The 24,432-nt window shown below is 32.1% G+C and overlaps 1 protein-coding gene across 3 annotated transcripts; it reads right to left on the bottom strand.

Moving 5' to 3' along the window:
- Positions 1-22,994, bottom strand: LOC134715242 (uncharacterized). Of its 3 annotated transcripts, none has more exons than XM_063577291.1 (10): positions 22,807-22,994; positions 18,068-18,580; positions 17,241-17,307; positions 15,074-15,158; positions 10,215-13,464; positions 9,528-9,651; positions 9,063-9,146; positions 8,374-8,530; positions 5,704-5,794; positions 1-5,282 (listed from the first exon to the last, which is right to left on the bottom strand). In XM_063577291.1, the coding sequence occupies exons 2-10, from the start codon at positions 18,350-18,352 to the stop codon at positions 5,160-5,162; spliced, it is 4,266 nt and encodes a 1,421-aa protein (XP_063433361.1). In that variant the 5' UTR covers positions 18,353-18,580; positions 22,807-22,994; the 3' UTR covers positions 1-5,159. The 3 variants fall into 3 exon arrangements, with proteins under 3 accessions (XP_063433361.1, XP_063433363.1, XP_063433364.1); XM_063577293.1 differs by lacking the exon at positions 22,807-22,994 and adding an exon at positions 22,733-22,758; XM_063577294.1 differs by lacking the exon at positions 9,063-9,146.
- Between the last annotated feature and the right edge of the window lie 1,438 nt (positions 22,995-24,432).

Here is a 24,432-nt window from a genome sequence, read left to right as displayed (position 1 = left end):
CATTCATTTCAGCGTTATAAAAACAATCATGCAAGTTATTTCTGTATGAAGAATGTAAAATGCTTTATGATTATTGAGGATAAAAGATGAAGGAATCTACTGGGACTTATAGGACTATATGGCTGTATGATTTTTAGATGAAATCTAGTGATAAATTCATGTACTAAAATAAACAAATAAATGAATGATTCTTTTTTTTCCATTTTTTTCTTCTTTTCAGATTATGGATTTACAATCAAAATTCATGACTTCTTCTAACGTAAAGCATGAATGATCTGCTTTGATATAACCTGTTCAAAACACCCAACATTCAGTGTAAATATGTACATATATTTCTGTACAGGCTTATATCATAGACATTTAATCATATAGTTTCACAAAAAAGAATAGCAATGAAAGATAAAACAAATTATCCCTGTATCAATGTAACTTTATGTTGGCAAAATTCAATGCTATTCCATAAATACAAGTTTCATCCCCTTCCAAAAAAAAGTTCATACAACTTGCAATCAGTCCTACTAAACTATTGAAATAATGTCCAGTCATAATTCCTTATAACTTTATATAAAACAAAATATTTAGCTTGTCCCTCCATTGAAAATAAATAATAAAAAAGAAGCTCGATTTGCTTCTTTTCTCCCCACCATATCCCTTCTTTAGAGGAAAAAATGGTGAGCATTGTAAAACAAGTACCGACAAAAACTCATGCTTTATAAAATTGAATGCATGTTTCTAACTAACTTTGATGATGGAATAACAACTTTTGTTACTTGACTGAGTCAACATCTCCTTCTAACAAACAACATAGATAATATATTCTCTGACTTTGTCATTATAAAGAACAAACATTCATATAATCAAAGGGAACACCAACAAACTAAAATCCATCTTATTTTAATATCTCAAGAAACATGCAGCCAACTTTGTTTTAGGTTCTATTGATTTACAGTAACACAACTACTTACAAAGAAAACAAATAAAAATTTAGATACAATCCTAAAAATTATGTAAATCCATACAAGCCACTTTTTTACTAAGCATTAATATTTTAAAGTAAGCTTTTTTTTTAACTGGTTGTTTATTTTTAGCAGTTTTAACCTGTTACATTATACGTAATCGTAGCCAGTTTTGGTTAAAAATTTGTCATTTCAAATCTGTCTATTTATCCACGTCTGATTATCGTTTACATCTGGTTATATCAAAGCAACATCTGTCTATTAATGACTAGAATCAACTTGACTTGGTCTAATTCATTTCTTACATGCTTTCTTTTTGCTTTAAAGCTTTCATTTTTTAATGGTTAGTTTATATAAAAATAAAAAATACAAAAACAATGGACTATTAATTTTAGTTCTTTTATGTACACTTAACATTAAGACGAGAAATCTAATATACGATCTCCATTCATGCAGATTAACACTTCTTAAACACGTTTTGTTCATTTTCAATGCAATTTTTGTCCCTGTAAAACATATGTGATCGGGATTTGTTCATTGCGAACTGCATCATTTTTTTTTTATCTAACCAGAGATATCATATTAAACAAGTGATGCAGATACTTAACATAACCTATGGATAGTTTTTATATTTACTAAATACTTAAATTACTGAGATTGTCAAGAGAAGTGTGGCTAGTTTTTCATCGTGACTTTGGAGAATAGCAAAAGTAACAGCAAACTTTTGTTTGAATTGGATTTGGTCAAGTGTGTTTGGATTTTGCATCATGAAATAAAACATCATATGCCCTAATTCTTTTTTTTATTTTCTTTGTGCCTTAACATTCAAAAAATAATAAATAACCTTGAAGGTGTTTTAGATAACTATCCTTTCCTCCATGAGAACATTAGAATTGTCCTCTTTCTGGTTTGGTTTCCCATTTTTTTTTTTATTATAATAAAATGACAAGCTGACACTATTTTCATGATCACTACAACCAACTTGCTCCAGTCATGCTTCAGTGATTCCCTATGTAATCAACCAATTTTTTCCCACAAAAGGAATCCTAGATCCCCCTATTTTTAACCTTAGATCCTAGATATTCTAACCTAGATTTAATTAAAAACCTTCAATAATGTAAAAAAGAAATCAATTTTTCTAACTTGTTGACAATATAAATGAGAACCATTTAACAGATAAAGCAAGACTTGAATATTTTTATGTTAAGTAAACATCACTCATTTTAACATGATAAATCTGCATTAGTATAAGAGCTAAAAATAGATAACTTTCCAATGTTTTCCTTTTTTGCAGATATAGCTCTTACTTGGAAAACAAAATAAAAAACTTTTACAAACTTAACAATCTTCTGACAACAGAAACAATTAATAAATAAATTAAATCACAACCCCACATTCAAACATCAAACATTCAAAAACAATTACACAAACCCCAACACTCGTACGTCGCACACAAAACATTTACACACAACATTTACCATGTTAAAGATTATTTCTAATTCTATCTAATACTACTTATCAACGGATATTCATTTTACTGATTTAAACAGCAATGCCAACCTTATTTTATGACTAAGTCTTTTAATGGGTAAAGTTTTCTTTTATATAGAACATTTACAATATCTTTAAAATTTTGACATAACTTCAAATGTAAACAATGTTACTACTTTTAAATGACATTTTGTAAGTCTGTTTTCTACCACAGTTATACAATTTTATATACTATTTTATCAAACTACACTAATTGAAAGTGTTATGGTACCAACACCATGAAATTTTAATGATCTAGTATAACCTAACTGAACTTAACTTTTACTAATCCTAAGATTGGGTAACATTATTCAGCGATTTCTAAATGAAATTTACCTCAGAAATGGTGGTCATCTTTGATTTCAATAAGGAGAAAAAATATCACCTGTTAAAAGTATTACAACGAATCAGTCAATATTTTTTTCAAGAGGCATGTTTTTTTGTGGTTCCTTCATAGCAATATAAGTAAAAGATTGTTCAAATTGAAAACCATCCTTTTGCTCTAGTTTTATATTACTTTTGATTGTATTTGAAACTTTTTAATGGTTCTACTTTGAATTAAGCATCAATAATAGAAGGCCATTTGAAAAAGGCAGCAATCATGGAACAAAGATTAATAGCAACAATAAGAAAGAATTAAGAAAGTATAGAGAAGAGAAAGAACAAAGAAATGTGTAGAAGAGAAATTTCTGATGCTTTTGAGTATGTATCTAATCAAAAAATAAGGTTGGCATCACATCATTTGACCACACTCACTGGATATGAAAGTAGACCCTGGTGTGTAAGCTGTTTAAATCTTTTAAACTATATACAACATATAACTTTACTTTAAATTTCAACTATGCTATCCTAATATTCTTTTTTTAATTTTCAGGCATTCTTATTTATTGTAAATACAAAGTTTTAAAAATTTGATTTTAAATTTTAACAATGTAATCTTGTCATTGCTTTTTTTAGTTTTCAGGTATATTTATTATTCAATACCAGAATTTTTAACAATTAAACTGAAACTGAGTAGCTATCCTTTTTATGCATATCTTGGATCAACAACTTTTTAATTTGCCTAATTAGTACAGTTTTACTGTTTTATTTCGTTATTTTCCCTTAATTGTTTAACAATTATTAGAAAGTAAAACCACAACAGCAAAGAAAGTGGCTTGATTTGGATTATCCAGTAAACAAATCAAGATGAAAAAAAATTGTCACAAAAATATTTTTTGTTTTTCCTGAATAAACCTTGTTTAGGTTGTAATTTTTTAGAGAAAAAATTTCTGATTTCTTGTATCATCATTGCTTATGGTGATTCCAGAATCTCATAGTCCCAAATACTTTAAGTTACCTTTGAGAATTTACAAATAAATTTTCAAAATTTTAAATGAGTGCTGAAAAATTGTTGAACAACACAAACAAAAATTGAACATATCACCACATGTCATCCAATAAAATGGTGCATAGCTATAATGGCACGCTTGTTATTAATATTATTTCTCAGTATTCTTTGAACACTTTGAACACTGATAGCATTAAATAAAACATTGAAAATCAAATCCTATTAACTGAAAATAACAATTATGAAAATCAAAAGAGTATTAATAATAAAAATCTACCCACACACATATATATTTTTTCATTCTGTAACAGAATTTCGCTCTACATAAACTTGGCAACAATTGTACTCATGGCCATATAATAATGAGCACTAAAACTATTCTAGAAAATTTAAGGTTCCGAGAGTTTAAAATGGAATACTTTATTTAAACAATTTCAATTTTTAATCCAAAAGATTTTTTTCCTTTTCTATTTTATCTAATTTGCGAAACTTTCTTAAGAACAAGAATCTAGCCATTTCAAACTCTATATTTTCATTAATGACATCTTAAGACAAATATCAAATAAGTTTTCTTTTGGCAAAAAACATATTTCTTATTTTCTATTTGTCTATTGAACAAAAATGTGCCAAACTTGCACTATAGTACTATACATTTAGTTTTAAAAATCTTAATAAACTTCAATATAATACAAACATTTGTTTAAAAACAATTTTATATACATACTCTCCTGCAGAAAGTGTTTTTAAATATTTCCAATAACTATCTATGAGCAAGGCAATTTACAGTCCCGCACAGATTAGCATTTCTTTTTCCTGATAGAACTTGTTTTCCAGAAACAAGAGCTTGTAATTTTTTTTGCCATTTAATTTCTACTGTAAATTTACAAAATATTTAACCCTTTACAGAGATAACAAGCATACATTTATAAATCTGGTCTTTAAACAGGAGAGTTTTATTTTTTATACTATTATACATGCAAAAACCAAGAACAGGCTGTATCAAATATCTTATATGGAAATGAAAGTTATCTGCAAATGATAAACAGGGTTAAAAATATTTCAAAATGACTGGATACACAAAATATTTTATATATAAAACATTGCTGAATGGTTAGAACAAGCTATAAGCAGCTAGTTTTTTTTATATAACAAAGCGTAAATTTTAAAACCTTGTTCCAAATTATGCATTTTTTCAAGGAATATTTTAAGATGCCTCTTTTAACTAAATTTAAAAAAAATTGTGCCTTGGCGATTTTGATTGATTAAAACATTAAAGAAAAACATAGGTTAAAGTTCAAAATATTATATCACTGATGTAGATATGTAAATATTATGTACACAACTTAATTTTCATTTTTTTCTGTTAATTTTACGGATTTCTGCTTTGCTCCAGTTGTCCTGTAAATTTTCCTTGAATCAACAAATGTATTTGACTTCTCAGATTTAGGTATCTTTTGTTTCTGTCTCTGCAAAACAGGGTAAAAGAATATAATGAATATGAGGGGATTTTTTTTCTTCATACATATATAGATCTGGAAAAGGTCAATATGAACAGACTGATGTTTAATTAAATTCCTGTCCATAAATACATGGAATTTATCATGTTCCGTAGTTGTCATTTGTTGATATGAGTCATAAGTGTTTTTGTTTTCTTGTTTTTTTTTATATAGATTAGACTGTTAGTTTTCCTGTTTGAATGGTTTTACACTTTTCATTTTTGAGGCCCTTGAAAGCTTGCTGTTCGGTGTGAGCCAAGGCTCTGTGTTGAAGACAATCCATCGACCTATACTGGTTTACTTTTACAAATTGTGACCTGGACAGAGTGTTGTCTCATTGGCACTCATACCACATCTTCTGATATCTATTAACAATAATTTAAGGCATTACCTTTATTTGATTAGAAAGCTGTGGAAACTCATCTTCTTGAAATTCAAAATAATCATCCACATTTTCCTTGATATCAACTGGTATATCAGAGCTGCAACATAAAATAGGAAAAATAAATATCCATGATTGGTCCATTCAAAAGTTTAATGGTCAGCAGAAACAAACAACCAGCTAACAATATTAAATTACTTGGCTACCAGTGGCAGGTTCATGTTTCAGCGCTTTGGCTTAGGGCTGTTCCAGAAAAAAATGTATGGGGGGGGGGGGGGTTTGGAAGGCACATTGTATTAATAATATATGGGTGATGGGCATCAAAGCAACTTTTCACACTATAATGCACTACAATTCTCAATTACAAATGTCTGGGTGGTGGGTGCTGACAAAAACTGCCTTCCAACCCCTCCATACATTTTTTTCTGGAATAGCCCTTATAAATTTTGCTTTGAGATTTTCTTACGAGGTAAATTCAGAGAAATAAACATAAACAGATTTATAAAAAAAAATTATTATCATTTTCAAAATTAAATTACATCAAAATAACACATTCCAAAAACAAAGAATTTGGAGTTATCATCTAGAACACAGAAATCAAAGGAACAGCACTTGTGATAATTGATTTTTTTTGGTTCAAGATACTAAGATTGTACAGCAATAAATAAAATAAAATTTTGGTCAATTTCCTTAATTTTTAGCTCACCTGGCCCGAAGGGCCAAGTGAGCTTTTCCCATCACTTGGCGTCCGGCGTCCGTCATCGGCGTCCGTCGTCGTTAGCTTTTAGAAAAATCTTCTCCTCTGAAACTACTGGGCCAAATTAAACCAAACTTGGCCACAATCATAATTGGAGTATCTAGTTTAAAAAATGTGTGGCGTGACCCGGTCAACAAACCAAGATGGCCGCCATGGCTAAAAATAGAACATAGGGGTAAAATGCAGTTTTTGGCTTATAACTCAAAAACCAAAGCATTTAGAGCAAATCTGACATGAGGTTTAATTGTTTATCAGGTCAAGATCTATCTGCCCTGAAATTTTCAGACGAATCAGACAACCCTTTGTTGGGTTGCTGCCCCTGAATTGGTAATTTTAAGGAAATTTTGCTGTTTTTGGTTATTATCTTGAATATTATTATAGATAGAGATAAACTGTAAACAGGAATAATGTTCATCAAAGTAAGATTAACAAATAAGTCAATATGACCGAAATGGTCAAGTGACCCCTTTAGGAGTTATTGCCCTTTATAGTCAATTTTTTTACCATTTTTCGTAAATCTAAGTTATCTTTTACAAAAATCTTCTCCTCTGAAATTTTTGAGCCAAATTAATCCAAACTTGGCCACAATCATTATTGGGGTATTTAGTTTAAAAAATGTGTGGCGTGAATCAGTCAACCAACCAAGATGGCCGCCATGGCTAAAAATAGAACATAGGGGTAAAATGCAGTTTTTGGCTTATAACTCAAAAACCAAAACATTTAGAGCAAATCTGACAGGGGTTTAATTGTTTATCAGGTCAAGATCTATCTGCCCTGATATTTTCAGACGAATCGGACAACCCTTTGTTGGGTTGCTGCCCCTGAATTGGTAATTTTAAAGAAATTTTGCTGTTTTTTGTTATTATCTTGAATATTATTATAGATAGAGATAAACTGTAAACATCAATAATGTTCAGCAAAGTAGGATTGACAAATAAGTCAACATAACCAAAATGGTCAATTGACCCCCTAATGAGTAATTGTCCTTTATAGTCAATTTTTAACACTTTTCATAAAATTGGTAAATATTTATTAACATTTTCCACTGAAACTACTGGGCCAAGTTCATTATAGATAGAGATAATTGTAAGCAGCAAGACAGTTTATTACAGTAAGATTTACAAACACATCACCATCACCAAAACACAATTTTGTCATGAATCCATCTGCTTCCTTTGTTTAATATTCACATAAACCAAGGTGAGCGACACAGGCTCTTAAGAGCCTCTAGTTTTGGTACTTATAAAATGATTAAAAGTTGTTGACTTGTATGATACATGCTGTTAAATAAATGTAAATCGTGCTGGCGAGAAAATGTGTACATATTTGATTATATTCAGTTAAACATATATACAAATGGACTACAACCTTAAGTGTATATGGCATATTGGAAAATGGTTGTTTCCTTAACCTTCTCAACAAAAAAATGTCAATAAAATAATCAGGGTAGGCAAAAGGCATATAAAAAACAAAATAGATGTTAATATCATACAATGTATATCACATAGTTAAAAAACTTCGTTCTATCTGAGTTTTCATCTATAACAACATTTGGAGAGTGATTCATGTTGTATAAAACTTTTTTATGCCCCACCTACGATAGTAGAGGGGCATTATGTTTTCTGTTCTGTGCGTCCGTTTGTTTGTTCGTCCATCCGTCTGTCCCACTTCAGGTTGAAGTTTTTGGTCAAGATAGTTTTTGATGAAGTTGAAGTCCAATTGACTTCAAACTTGGTACACATGTTCCCTATGATATGATCTTTCTAATTTTAATGCCAAATTAGAGATTTTACCCCAATTTCACTGTCTGCTGAACATAGAAAATGATAGTGCGAGTGGGGCATTTGTGTACTGAGGACACATTCTTGTTTCTTTCTATTTTATCTCAATATGCATTTCACAACAGTTAAGTAATTACTTACACATAATAACTATGTAGGAATGGACAGAGATCACCTTTAAAGCAATCTCCCTCTGACCAGAATCTACAAGTGATGTTGGACAAATCGTGGGAAAATTTACAGTCACTACGTTTGCAGCTTCCTTCCATAAAAAATGTACATGGTTTTCTTCCTGAACCTGTTAAGATAAAAACAACTCTTACGTAAATTAATATGAGGCAAGTATAACCTGTGAAAGTGTACCAAGTGTGTTAACTAGCTATGTAAAACAGTCTCACTTATCTTTATCAACTATTTTTTTTTCTGTGTGCAATATGATTTCAAAATCATATAATACACAATAATCATAAACATATACATATGAAGAAGTCGGAAATGGTGATTGAGTCCTGAACAATACAATAACCAGTTATACCAATTTTCTGTGTTAGTCATGCTATATTTTTGACATTACTGTCAATGTAAACAAAGATATTCGGTTCTCAGGTGATGTTTTCATCTTTTTAGTGTATTATCTAATTCAAGTAAGAATGGTTCCTATTTGGAATCCGAATAGACATATTGACATGTTTTAATCTTAGTTTCCAAAAGTTTCTCATTATTTATCAGGTGATTTGCCCTCAAAACTCATTTGCATTTTGTTTTATGTCGTATGAAAATGTATGTTGGATACACATTAAAGAAATAAAAAATATTTTAACAATTCATACGATATGAAGATCCAAGTTCATCCTCAGGCAATCCTGAAAAATCTGCACAGACCATAGATGCGTAATGCATACATCTGTGAAGTACTAAAAGAAATAGTTTAATAAATATTTATAATCTCTCTTCAAAATCAAATATCTGCAGATTTGATGGCCTATCTTTGAATATTATATTTATTTATATGATTTTAGAACTTGACATATCATTTAGACATGTCTTTTGTTTAAGAATGTATCTTGCATCGTGATAACTTGTGTGATTGGGTTGCTGTTTCATTATTGTATACCCTACATTGTGTAAATCCTTTATTAATCCTTTATATTCTCATTTGACACTGACAAGTATATTTCTAGCAGCCATTTTTTTTTAATTGTTTCTGAATGTAGTATGTGTAAGAACTTTTTTCAGTATTCAACCACATTAAAATCTTGAAATCTGAAATATAAGTTCCATAGATTAATACTTACATTTGGCGAACTTAGAAGACTTTCCATTAGGATTTGGGGACTCTTTATCTAGCCATTCTTTTTCAAGTTCACAGGAATAAACAGCAACTCTTGGCATAGGCATGTAACCCTTCACATAAATTGGCTGCAAAACAAAATTGAATGATCTTTTGTTTCACTATGTATATCTTGCATATCTTTTGTTTCACTATGTGTATGGTGTATCTTGCATATCTAATTTTTCCCAATATGTATATTGCACATCTTTTTTTCTCACTATGTGTATTGCATGGTGTTTTTTCACTACATGTCTTGTATATATACATAAAAAAAATCATTCATATTTTTTTTTCAAACACCTCATCTCATTTGTGCCTGTCCTGTGTGCATGTGGACAAAACTTTTAGATGTTTGGTCTTATTACCAGTTTTGCATGACAGCTTCAAGAATATTTAGACCCTTTGAATAAGTATTTTTTTTCCTGCATACTTTTAAAATAGTTTTTTTTTTGGGGGGTATAAATTCCTGATAATAGTTTTATACATAAATATACATGTACTGCTTTTACCTATTTTGTTTTTGACAAAACTTTTTTCTTTCTCAGAAGTAAATAGTTTTTCTCATATTAGTCTGTTTTGTTCTCTGAAAACTTTAATACATCATCTGATAAGTGTTAAAATCGGGGTAATAAAAATCTATAATTCTTACCTCAGAAACAGAGTTATCTCGAGGACAGTTTTCTATATCTTGGAGAACTTTCTTTCCTTTTCCAATGACCAGATGGACTTTAGTAACATCATTATCTTTTGATGGTATTTCTCCACATTTCTCTGATTCAGAATGAACAGCATCAAACAAATAGCATGGCGGAGCATGAACAGCTGTGGTTTCCGGTGGTTTAAGATCATCACAGTCTTCGGTGAAGAAAGAAAACATGTCTGGGAAATTGTTATCATCAGTGCTGCTCCATACACTTTCCTGGATACTACAGCCTGTTTCTCCATCATGTTCTGATTCATTTACTCCCCACAAATCTGGATTATCTTGTGGTGCATCATCTTCATTTTTCTGTTGTGGAGGCCATTCCTCTGCCCAAACATCTTTATTATTTGTTAAATCTTCATTGTTCTGTTGTTGAGACCATTTCTCATAACCAAAATCTTGGTTTTCCACCAGTTCTTCATTTTTCTGCAGCTCAGAACATTGCTCTGCCCAAAAATCTTGGTTCCCAGTTGGTTCTTCATTTTTCTTCAATTGAGACCATTTCTCTGTCCATAAATCTTGGTTCTCTGTGGGTTCTTCTTTTTTCTGAGGCTGAGACCATTTCTCTCCCCATAAATCTTGGTTCTCTGTTGATGTTTCATTTTGCTGTGGCTGAGACCATTTTTCTGTCCATAAATCTTGGTTCTCTGTTGATGCTTTATTTTGCTGTGGCTGAGACCATTTTTCTGTCCATAAATCTTGGTTCTCTGATGGTTCTTCAACTTTCTGTGGCTGAGACCACTTCTCTGCCCATAAATTTTGGTTCTCCATAGGTTCTTCATTTTTCTGTGACTGAGACCATTTTTCTGCCCATAAATCTTGGTTTTCCGTTGGTTCTTCATTTTTCTGTGTTTGAGACCATTTCTCTGTCCATAGATCTTGGTTCTCTGTCCGTTCTTCATTTTTTTGTGGCTGAGACCATTTTTCTCCCCATAAATCTTGGTTATCTGCTTGAACCTTCTCTTCCTTTTTCTCTGGGTGGTGCCATTCCATGGTTTTAACTTTTCTGAGTCTATGACTTTCATTAACAGTAAGCCAGTTACTTTTTTCTTCTTGAACTTTTTCATCATCATTAGCCTCTTCATATCCCGAGTCAAAGCATGTGTTACAAGCCACGTCCAATACATTTTGAGGAGTATTTTGTGCTGATGCTGTTAAACTGTCTACATAGCCATACACATCAAAGTCTTGAATGAATTCTGGGTCCTCTTCCTCTTCTTCTTCCACAACTTCAGGTGGTCTCCCTTTGTCAACACAGGACATTTTCTCATTGTTTGCTGGTTGATCATCAAAACTTGAACCTGTCTGTATGTTTTTATCATGTTGTCTACAAACTTTGAACATTGGAATAAATGATTCTTCATCTCCAGAGTCAGTAACTTCTACAAACTTTTGATATGGAGTTGTAGTGGAAGAATAACCACCAAATAGATCTCTCAGATGTAAGTCGGATAAATCCTCTTCCACCTTTGCCGAAATTGGACGAAAATGGGTCTTAGGTGACAAATATAAGTTCTCGTTTTTTTCTTCATTTTGAACTTTAGGCACATTGTCTTCAAAATCAATCAAGGTAGAGTAGTTAAAATAACAAATATTGGAGTCACTCTGCACATGGGTCATTTTTCTTGGAATAACATCTTTAAAAGCCGAGTTATTCGATGGAATCAACTCAAAACTTTTGGATAATTTATCTGAAGAAGCTAACTGATTATCTCTCAAAGATTTCAGCAAATGTACATCTGTCAAAGAAATACTGCGATCATATGTTCGCGGAAAATTCTGTTGATCTTCATCCTTAAGTTCATTGGTCGGTTCATCAAGGTCATCGGGTTCAAAGGTTATCTTTGGAATTAAAGTATTTATATTGTCCCCTTCCAATAGATCAAATGACTCCATGCCTTCATTTATCAAGTTGATGTTGAATACTCCACTATTTCTATTACCTTTGTCTGGTAGTTGGTTCAATCCAGATTTAAAATCGTCAAAAGTAGAGTTGAATCCATCTAGAAACATGCCATTATCTCTCTGCTGCTTATTCCATATGTTTATATCCCAAAGTTGAGAATAGTTTTCATTATCTTGACCTGCTGTATCATCACATCTGAAACCATCCATTTCTGTTTTATTGGCAGAAAACATCCATGAAGGCAAAGAAACTTCATCAGCATTACCTATTTGGTTTTCAAGACTTTGGAAAACTGGACAATCATATAAATTCTGATGTTCCATCTGAGATATATGTTCATCTTTCCAATTCCTTCCAGGCTTACAGGTTAGGTTGTTCTCACTTTGATTTACAAGTGTTGACCACAGATCTTCATGCTCATTTAAACCAATGACAGGAAAGTCTCCTTGGTTGTCATACGGAGATGTAATTGGCTGTAAGATTTCCCCGTCTAAGAGTAATAATCCCCCAATATCTTTGTGCATATCGTATGGATCTTCAGCTTGAACTTCTAGCACATCTTCTTTCTTTGAAAAATCTTCATCTACATTCTGAAGGACACTTTCTGCTACAGTTTGTAACTCTTGGTTTTTCATCAAGTCCTGCAATCCAAACTGATCTTCCTGTGGAACCTGTTCAGTTTCATCCTTGACTGATACTTTATCCGGATCTATAAATACATCATCGTTATGGAAGAATGGGCAGCTGTGTCTTTCATATAATCGTTGACCGGAGTCGATTGGTGTTATCAACTCAGCAAACTGCTTAGTGTACCAAAAGGCATTTTCCTGAAGTTCTGGACTGATGAATCCGTCAATATCAAATCTTTCTAGGAATTTCTTATCATGACCATGGAGGAGCATTTCTTTGAGGATATTTTCTACTTGTTGACAAAGCTTCTTTTCTTCATTTGTTTGTTTATCTAAAATATTGACTGGAGCGAATTCTGATTGAGGCCAGCTCATAAATCTTGCATGGAAATTTTCATTTGGTTTATATTTTGGCTTTGGAATAGGTTTTTCTGGGGTTTGCTTTTTTAAGTTAGCAGAGTTTGGCGACGACTTTTTCCTTTGTTTCCGTTCATATCTTTGTTTAGGCGCCTTCTTGTATTTAATCATTTTAGTAAGTTGTTTATCTGGTGGTTCTTTGGTCCATGGGTTATCTCTCCAAATACTCGACATCTGTAGACAGTTTTCAAAAAATGGTGACTTTTCATTTTGACCAGTAAGGGCAGGAAATGCTGCATAATATCTGAAAATATACAACAATACATTACTGCAATTTACTTTGATATGATTATAGATCTATTCAGTAAAACTATTTCTCTAATTCTTCTTCAATTTATCCCTTTCTGCACCCATTGTATAAAAAAAAAATTCAAAATGTGGTTTGTTTGATCTCAGTACTTCATTGGTTAAAATCTGATTGTGACATCGAATTTTCTTGCTTTCCTCTGAATTTCCTATTGTGACGGCATGAAAAAAGGCGACCATGCCTGACGACGTCGCATAGAAAGAACACATCTTTTTGCAGACCATTCGAAAAGAAGGAGTAAGGTTGCCTGCATGATGATAGAAAATCATTAGAGAAACAGATTCCACCACCAATTCTCGTGTAATATGATATTTATCCACTTTCAACAATTAAATTATCAATTTTAAAGTCCTTGCCAAGGCGGCTCGGACTTTAAATTTTAAAATTTAACTGTCTCGAGTGGATAAATATTGTTTTACATTCGATGCAGTGGTAGAATCTATATTTAACTGATAGTATCTCTTATGGTGGACCTAGGTTTAGGGAAATAACTCTTAAAATCATCAACTGATACGTTTGTGTCAACCATTTTCATAAATATATTCTAAGCTTCTATGTTACATAGATTATTTTCAATCTGTTTCAGGTAAATGCTTAAAATACGTTGATGAAACTTGACTTTTACAAACACATAACTGATTTAAAGAGTTATTTCCCTGAACCAACGTCTACCACCTTAAATCATAAATTCTACATTTGTACATTTTTAATGTTTTTCACATTCACCTGCAGTTCAACAAGTTCTCTAGCTTAAAAATCTTAAATACTGACCAATTTTGCATACTTTAACTTAAACCAGGGTTGATAAAACATTACTGAGGCCTATGGTGCAAAAAGGTTGCACAATGATATTGTAAGTATTAAATACATAGTGTTGTAATTGGCAAACATGAATAATCTTGATTACTAAAAATATTCTACTTTATTTGAATATATAACAAAAATGTGATATAGTTGCAATTGAGAACTGTAATTAATTGTTGCAAACACACTTCTGTTTTGGGGAATATGGTATGCTCTTGTCGTAGACAGAAGATAAACACGCTAATTCATAATATAGAACAGGTGGACTGCTTTTAATGAATACTGAATGCAGATTGATTGAAAATATTAGATCATGATCTTCATTTTAGATACATGACATGTCAGTATTACAGAAAATCCTGAGTTTTGTCCATATTTCTCACTGGGCTAGATTAAACCAGCACTGTCTTCATCGGTATACTTTATATTAACCTTGGTATTTCTGTGGTAATTTAAACCATGCATGTAATACTTGATCTGTCATTGAAACATCAGAAGAAATATATATAACATCAAAAGATATTTTTTACTATATTTTGCATATAAAAGTAACCCTTCCCAGTAAATCCATTCCCATCCAGTTTTTTTTGCCACACATGAACATTGGTCCTTTTTATTTCATTCAAAATGTTCTCGATTTTAAAACTTCATGGCTTGTCTAATGTCTATACTTTTTTTTTCAACTAGTAGGATATGAGGTTCATACTTACTATTGTTTTTCTATTTTTTGTACTATATTTACCTTTCAGCTGGATCTTCCAATTCAGTAGAACTTCCATCACTAAGGGAAGGGGTACTACTGTCTCCTTGATCTGTGTCATCAGAACCTGAAATATATAATTTCAGATTGACCATGGATTTACACAACAATACCTTAGTCGTCTGAATCAGATCTTATAATTATAATTCATCTCAAATTTAGTCCCAACGATATTAGATCTTAAAAAATTTGCTTTAGCAATTTTTTAATTTTCCCCTCATATAGATTCAAACCCTTCCTTGAAGTTCCTTCCATATTATGTGTGCAACACTGCCAGCACTGTGTCCAGTTCTCTATACAATGGACCACCTAGGCTACATTAAAATATAGCTTTTGGTGGTCTATGAAATGCCTTTCCTTGTCAGTTTTATCTAGGGTTACATCATAACACATAATGTAAATTGTCAAGTAGATGGTGTACCTTTCAGATCAGCTTTTTCTCTTTTTGTAAAGGTTGATAATGTTATTTACACTAAGCAACATCAAATTTTATATAATCACACCTTTAGTTGATTAGCATGTTCTCTAACATTAAATGGAAGTGTGACTTAATTTTGCTGATCCTTGTTTCAATCTTCTATTTAAGCATCACACAAGTTAAAACTTGCCATGACTTCCTACATTTGTAGCATGCCCAATGACTTTAAGATCCTGGTCATTGAAGTACTTGATCATATCTATAAGGCCACGTTTTTTTTTAATTTGTTGGTTTACGGATTTTCTCCATGAAAAAGTCGGGTCGGTCGGTCGTAAAAAAGAAAGAAAAAAAAGATCTTTCAAGACAGAAAACTGATATGCAAAATAAAAATATATTTCACCTTTCTAATATATGTTTGTCATACTATTTTTTCATCGTTCTTAAATTTTAGTTTGATAATTATTATTGCTCAGCTGTAAACATCGCATGACATTGTCTAATAATTTCCCGTAAAAATAGAGGGGGGGGGGGGGCACTGACAAAGACAAAATTAAATCGTCAATTCACAAACAAGAAAAACAGATTCACGTCAGTTATTTGACTTAGCTTTTAATCAAAACTTGGTGAAAAATAATAAGCACGAAAACTAATAAAGAAAAAAAAAGTAAAAACGTCATACGAAAATAAGTTTCAACACACGTGTCAAAAACGTAATAGACTCGTCCATTGGAAAAACGAGAATATCAGGTTAAATAATCTGTTGTCATGCATTCCCGTTTATTATCCAAATGGACGATATTTTTTTATTATCTATGAAACAAGAAAATATCAAATGATTTGTTAAAATTTAGTATTTTAACTTGATGTCTTGAACTTCCACCTGTCCACATTTGGACAAGTCTATTTATATGAGAACATGCATCTTACGGACTGGTGACAAATAAGGAAAACGAACTTATTGTGTAATTGGTTTTAAACACAGGTTTCGTTCCGCAAAATTATTTGGGCAAACAACCTTTCAAGGTCATTAATAATTGATTTGTCTATTTTTAGAAACGTAAACTGAAAGTTTCATTTTTCAAAACAGAAAGTGTCATCACTTCTGTTAGTGATTAATGCATTTTATTTCATAAAAAAGGATACTTTATTTTTCAGGGATAATGCATTTCTTAGGGTCGGCGAGAATAAAAAAAAGCCTGAAAATTCGATTTTATTTTTATTTTGGAAATCGGCAAAATCGGGTCGGCGGATCCGTAAACCAACAAATTAAAAAATCCTGGCCTCACTAGTGATATATATGTCAATGATGCCTTGCTGTTATCCAAAATAAGGCTGATTTTCATCTTACCTAAAAGTGACTAAAACTCCTAGCTGAAACCTCTGCTGTTTAAATAAGACAATATTTGACATGGTTTTTTTTAATTATCAATTTGCGTGCTAAACTTACCTTCTTATAATTGGCTACATAACCTGACTTTTAAAATCCTACCTGGAACACTGATATTCAGTAAATCTAGCACATGTTTTGATAAAAAAGGATGCCAAGTAATAGCCACAGCTAGCATACATGTGGCAGATATGCTCAAGTGATCCAAAAATAAACATTTGGTACCACTTGTCACTGTATTTTACAAACACGAATGTATACTTTTACTTTAAATTAAAACAACACTGAAACTTAAAATCAAATAAGAATACAAGTTAAATATCATCAACTTAAATATATCTTACCTGATGACTGACTTAATTCTTTTAATTTAATGCAAAGCTCTTCTACAAGTTGTTCAATGCCACAATTCTACAATGATAGAACACATACATGTAGCTTGAGATATCATATATTTACATTTTGTTAAACATGTTTACATTCAATTCAAAACACAAGTGAAAACTAAAGAAAAGAAGGATTCATTGAGACAATTCAAGATTTTTAAACAATTGTTATACATTTTAACTTATTTCATAGTAATTCACAAGATTGGTGTGTCATGTGATACTCCATACCCCTTGCTATACTTTTACTTTCAATGTTTGAAAATTTTCAAATAAATCTGTTAATCCAATTAGAGTTGTGAGACATTTACCAGGTGCTCTAATCCATCAACAGGTGAAAATTACTTATGTTAATGTAATTAAACTTTATGTCATTATGTTAACCATTTCTGTTCCAAGAGAAATAACTCAATCTCATTAAAAATAACGCTTTTGGATATTAAAAAGGAAGATAACTCAACAAGGAGAAAAGCTTAAATCATGAAAATTGAACTTGACCTTCATTTAGTCACAGGTAATAACATATAAAAATTTGAAAACAATTTGCCAAAGTGTTTTCATGTTATTGAGGAGACACTGTTTGACAGTTACCTGCCTGTCTACAGCCCACCATACATCCCCAAATCAATAACTGATATATCCTCAAAAATCCAGATTCAAATGATAAAACACATCCTTGTTAATTCAAGACTAGATTAAAGAGACGTATTACCATATGACAATAAAATAAAATTCCTTTGACAACTACAATGTACATATATAATGCAAACCACCTCAAATATTACCTCATCTGAGACAGCCTGAAGACATTCAATGGCAGCCTTTTTTTTCTTTTCTTCTAGGCTACGTCTTCGTCTTTTCACTTTGCTTTTGACATTAAGTCTTGGATTGAAGAAAAGTTCCAAATACTCCATGCATTCTTCATCATGATCTTCAAGAAGCAGGTGAATTATGTAGCGTGAGTAAATAACAGAGTCAATACCTCTTATCTCCAGTTCATTCCCGAGCCAACTTTGTACCGATGACGGCAAAGCCGTTTCCATTGACAACTTATGCTCTGGATACTTCATGAGATAAAAAGCTTGACTTTGTTTCTCCTTCAACAAACAAGTGGCATGTCTATTTTATCAATATATAAATTTTGTGGATATGATGACACAGATTCCAAGAAAACTCCATCTCCTTTTATTTTACTCTGCTGACATTTTACCAGCAGGTATATGTATTTAAACCCTTTCAATATCAGTTAACAGCAAACTTCTAGATTCCACTGGAATTAAAGGCATTCCCGCCATTTTCTGAAAAATATAAAGTGATATAAGAATAAATAATGCTACACAAAGTCTTCACTATGAACTGTTAAATCTACAGGCCCACAGCTCAGTTTTTGAAAAATTTGTAATTAGATCCTGTTGGCGTGTAAAAATGATTTTTACAGGTCCGATAACAATTTTACAATCCTAGGCTGCCTGGGCTACCACTCGAGTGAAGACTGTACACATGTCATTGTAAATCAGGATTGCATATTACTTGTCATGCTTGTTGTCAATCATTTTTGTCAATGGTGGTCACAACTGATAATAATTCAAATCCATGTTTTCTAAAGGAGTAATGCATAGTGGGTGACCCTGTCCTGTAATTTTTTTTATCCCTTGTTTCAGTATATATAAGTTCACATTCAACTAGCTAGATATAACTTCAGTCTTCACGCTGAGTGGCAGCCCAGGCTTGTAAAATTGCTCTAGGGCCTGTAAAAATCATATCTACTGGCCAACAGAATCTAACTAAAAATTTTCAAAAATTGAGCTCCAGGCCTGTAGATTTAGCAGTGAATATTTGTGGACGCCGACAGAATGTAAGATTGCTTTGTGTCACTTTTTCGACTAAAGTAAAAAAAATTGGTATTCCAGTATCACGCTTAGACCCAAATAAGACCCACATTTGATAAGTTAATATAAGCATTTTTCAACTGATTTTTATAGCTTATGTTGTACTGTTACACATGTTTCATTGATCTATTTCAATATTTGACATAAATTAGGCCGTCAGTTTTCTTGTTTGAATTGTATTACAGTGGTCTCGTTAGCCCAAAATAGAAGGGCGCTACGCCCTGGGTGCCTTCATCAGCGCCCTTCTGCCCTGACGTCTTTTTCTAAAATTCTCTTGTGCCGTTTTGGTGAAATTTTGTTTTATCGATTTCTGATCTCCAAGTTAATTACATATATAACACCTCTGTGATCGCCCCCAGGTTAATCATTTCATTACAATCAATTACAATGGTAGACTTCAAAGGTGTTAATTACTAGGTAAATTAATTAGGACAATGTATCTTTTTGTCATACTTTTGATGAATGTGTCAGCGAGTGTGTTTAGCTTGGGTCGTTTAGCTTGGGTCGGCATTTTCGATCTCCAAGTCACAATGGAGAAGTGTATAAATGAAGACTTTCATGACTTTAGAATTGAATTTAAGTCATCAAAATAAAACTATGCCTTTACAGAAATGCCTTCCATCTCAACTTGTTAACGACAAACACAGTTTTTAATTATCACAAACGTGGTGGAAATTGATTTTGGAGTTACTTCCCCTGTTTTAGCTTATTACAAATTTGTGCTCTAAAAAAATTATCTAGTATCAAAACAAGAGGCTCTCAAGAGCCTGAATCGCTCACCTGAATTTTTTTGGTTTAATCTCTCATCAATGATTACTTTGGCTTTTCAATTTATTTAAATGTTCTTTGAATCGTCCTATTCTCTTCAAAAGCAAAAAAAAAAAAATGTTCTCCTATGTTCTATTTTAGCCATAGGAGCTATGTTTCTTGACATACAAGGAAATGAAATATAAAATGTATACTAGATACTCTGAAACTCTGAAACTCATTTAGCTTAAGTTTGGCTGAAATTGATACAGCAGTTTCAAAGGAGAAGATTTTTTAAAGTAAGTCAACATGATGAACAAATTGTGAAAAAAGTCTTTAAAGAGCAATAACTCCTTAAGAGGTCAATTGACAATTTTGGTCAAATTGACTTTTTTGTAGATCTTACTTTGCTGATCATTTTTGCTGTTTACAGTTTATCTTTATCTATAATAATATTCAAGATAATGACCAAAAACTGCAAAATTTCCTTAAAATTACCAATTAAGTGGCAGCAACCCAACAATGGTTTGTTTGATTCATCTGAAAATTTCAGGGCTGATAGATCTTGACCTAATGAACATTTTTACCCCATGTCAGATTTGCTCTAAATGCTTTCGTTTTTGAGATATTAGCCAAAAACTGCATTTGACCCCTGTGTTCTATTTAAAGTAACGGCGGCCATGTTTTTTGACGGATCAAAAATCCAAGCACACACTTTGTGCAGGATACTCTAAGGAACAATCATGCTAAGTTTCATTCAAATCCATTCAGTAGTTTCAGAGGAGAAGATGTTTGAAAAATTGTTAACGACGACGACGGACGCCAAGTCTAAAAAGGAATAAATTACCAATTGAATATATAATAACATAATAATGTTACCTGAAAGATATTAACTGTCTTTGAACATATTGAAAAAAAAATATTGCAATTTCTACTTGATAATTATACTTTTTATTAGCAATCCATGTTCTAAAAGTTGTAATTCCCATATTGATATAATCAAACCATATTCTTTAATAATGGGTAGAGTGAAGTTAAACTATAAAAGCATAATAATAAATTGTATGTTGATGAAGATGTACTATATCATACATAACTACACAAACAATGAAATAAAGACTATAGTTGAAATGCATCTTTATTTAAAAAAAAACCAAACATATACAGTAAAAAAAAGAGATTCGTTAACTCGTGATACACACAGAAACGTAGACAAAAAAATTAGCAGTGCCTTTTCTTATCATAAAAAGTGCCCTGCCCTCCACTGGCACCCTGCCCCTTTTGATTTCTAGCTAGAGCACTGTATTACATTGTCTTTTCGGAGCTTTTAATAGCTGACTATGCGGTGTTGGCTCTGCTTATTGTTGAAGGCAGTGCAGAGTCCTATAGTTGTTAATTTCTGTATCATTTGGTCTCTTGTGGGGAGTTGTCTCATCAGCAATCATATTACATCTTTATGTATAAAGTTGGAGAACTTAAACAATAAATTCGTCATTTTTTTCCATTTCTAATCAAATTGGCAAAACTCTAGATTGGTTAAAGTATATTCACAAAAATTCAAACTTGATTTGTGTTTTGAGTTAATCAGCATTTTGTATAGATTTCATAACATTTAGTTGAGGCTAATTTCAGTATGTGAACAGAAACAAAAATTCAGTAATTTTCCTTTAGTATAAATAGGGCATATGCAATAACTAAAGAAGTTTGAGTGACACCACAAAGATCTGTGATATGTACATGTGCAATTCTGGTAATAAGCATTGTGTAGAAGTTTCATACCATTTGGTTGAGGCAACCTTAAGTTAGGGAACGGAAAAACTGAATTTCTCCATTTGTAAATGGGCGTTAACTCTACATGTATAACACCACAGTCGCCTGAAGATTTCATAATTATAGGGAAAAAATGGGGGAAATAAAATATTTTTAATCTTCAGGCAACTGTGATAACACTCAAAGTGACACAACCATAATTCAAACTTGATCTGTATTTTGTTGAAATAAGCGCTAGCATGGTATAAGTTTCATAACATTTGGTTGAGACAAACTTACGTAAAATAACAGAAAAAAAAAAAATAGCAAGTATTCCATTGGTAAAGGGGCATAACATATGAACAACATCAACGACGCCTCTGAAATTTTTAAAAGGTTACTCTTGATATTGCAGTGATGCCACTCATGGTCCTTTGAGGGAGAATGTTTGATCCATGGACATGAGCAAGGTGAGAAAATATATTCATTATTGAAACCCAAATTTCATATCTTTATCACTGAAAATTTATTATACTAGTTTTGGGGTAAAGCACAATACCTATAAATGGGATACATGTAGAAGTGTATTAATAGTATCCATTTTTGACATTTTTAATGTTTCTCCCTTTACCTAGTCCAAATAATTTTAACGTCTTGTAACATCGATGTATGGCGTCAAAGAAAAAAATATAATAGCCTTTCAAGACGTCATAAATTGATAATTATTTGGACTACCAAGAACTTCCCTAACCTGTGCAATGTTAACTCTGACAACTGTGAATGTCTGGAATGTGAAAAATGACTGAAATATGACATAAGGCAAACAACAACCAACTAGTTCATAAGATTTGCTGATGTATATTCAAATAACAGTGCTTTCTGCCAATTTCTGGTACATCATAATTTGATATAGGAAAATGACAAATGTACGCCATTTGCGGTTTGAAAATGCTCACGAAATTTTCGGACTTTGAAGTATCAGATCTCTTCCTTGGGGGAGTAAATTTAATCTTTGGGCTTCAAGTGAAGTAACAGACGAGTTTAAGAAGAAATTTAAGGTCATACAAGTGCCAAGGCCATCATTTGAGTCTACTAGGACATGCATCTCTTCCTCAATGTCGCTCAATGTGCGTAAATACCTATTGCATTTTCATGTAGATCATCCTTTTTAAAAAGCGGTGGGGTTTCCCATTGTATTATCTGTGTCTGTAATGATTATGGCATTGATCAAATGGTAATCAATCAGACATTCTGAATGACACCAATGTTAATCGTAACACCAAAACATTAGAATCGTCGAAATTCTATATCTTGATCATACCCGGAAGTGACGTTAAGGTCAAATAGTTCTTAAAATATAGTGATTTTATTCATTTAATTAACTCTAAATTGAAATAAAATCGATTCCTAACCAGTAAATTATACTGATGGATTTCAATTTTGCTTAAAAGTAGTAAACTGCATTCCGTATGAATCATGTGCATGAATATTTTATTTTAAGTAATACGGTTGTGAGGTTTCCAGGAACTACATCCAGTGTCTGCGCAGACATGTCAAATTCCTCATTCCAAAGGGAAATGACATTTTGGCGGCAAGTTTGAATAGATACTATTACGGAGACCGCTGCTTTTCCGGCGGCGTGGCTTGAAAGTTAGAAATTTATCTGAGACTATGCAGAAAATATAAGACTTAGATAGAGCTCACATTTTGAGGAAAATATTTTTGTTAGTTCAAACTGGGCGTGTGACTATGTTTCCAGAGGCGGATTTAGGGGGGGGGGGGGGGGGTAGGGCAGGGGGCAGTCCCCCTTTTTGGAAAAAAAATTGGTTGCTTACAGAGGGAATCACTGAAACGTGACTGAAGTTGGCCCTCTCTTAGGTACTGGGCCCCCGCCCCAACTTATGAAAATTCCTGGATCCGCCACTGGTTTCATCTCACGGTCTGTCCGTCAACAGATCACTGACAAATTAAAAGCTAGATATATTTAGTAATATGATATATTTATACTTTATGAAACTTGTATAGAATTTCTATTTTTTTGTAGATTTTTTTGTCTTGCAAGAGTTATATTTTGTGGCTTGGATTTCGACTCGAGCAGTGTCAGGCCTACCGTCCCTTATAAGTTAAACCAATTGTATTTTAATAATTTTGCACATTTCTTACACTATTATACTTCAGTTTATGCATGCTGTAAGTAAGTAAGTAAGTAAGTAAGTAATTTTTATTGTCGTTATACCCTGACATTGGGCTGTAATCGTCATATTTAAGTGACATTTAAGGGAACTTTTTTTTTATTACACATCATGCATAACCCGAAGTACGTTTGGGTCGGCAATTTACTTCTTACTTCATTATATATATATTCTGCTGTTGAGATTGGTGAAATATAAGTGCGTAGGTAGACTTATGATGATGTACACGCAGAAGTCGCCAAACTAGGTGTTTGCCGAGCGGAGCGATGCGAAACAAATTTTGATCCTTTTTTGCCAAAAAATAATTCATTTTTTTTCCGATCTAAGATGGTTAAACAGAAGTAACTCAAAGTTCTTATACTAGTTATTCATATATACAAAACTATTCAATGATGGTTGGACTGTTGGCCGACTCGTTCGTAAGTCAGGGTTCATCGGACACAAACAAATAACTTTATATGCCTATCAATCATGCAATATTCATGGTAAGATTGTTGTTTCTATTCCATATACTAGTGAGCGCCTTGATCTCTTTTGATTTAGGCAAATCATGGTAAATTAAATGCATAATTG

The sequence above is a fragment of the Mytilus trossulus genome, chromosome 4 (genome assembly GCF_036588685.1).
Source record: "Mytilus trossulus isolate FHL-02 chromosome 4, PNRI_Mtr1.1.1.hap1, whole genome shotgun sequence".
NCBI classification, from domain to species: domain Eukaryota; kingdom Metazoa; phylum Mollusca; class Bivalvia; order Mytilida; family Mytilidae; genus Mytilus; species Mytilus trossulus.
Note: the sequence above shows the minus strand (reverse complement) of the source record. Positions and strands in the feature narration are given on the sequence as shown.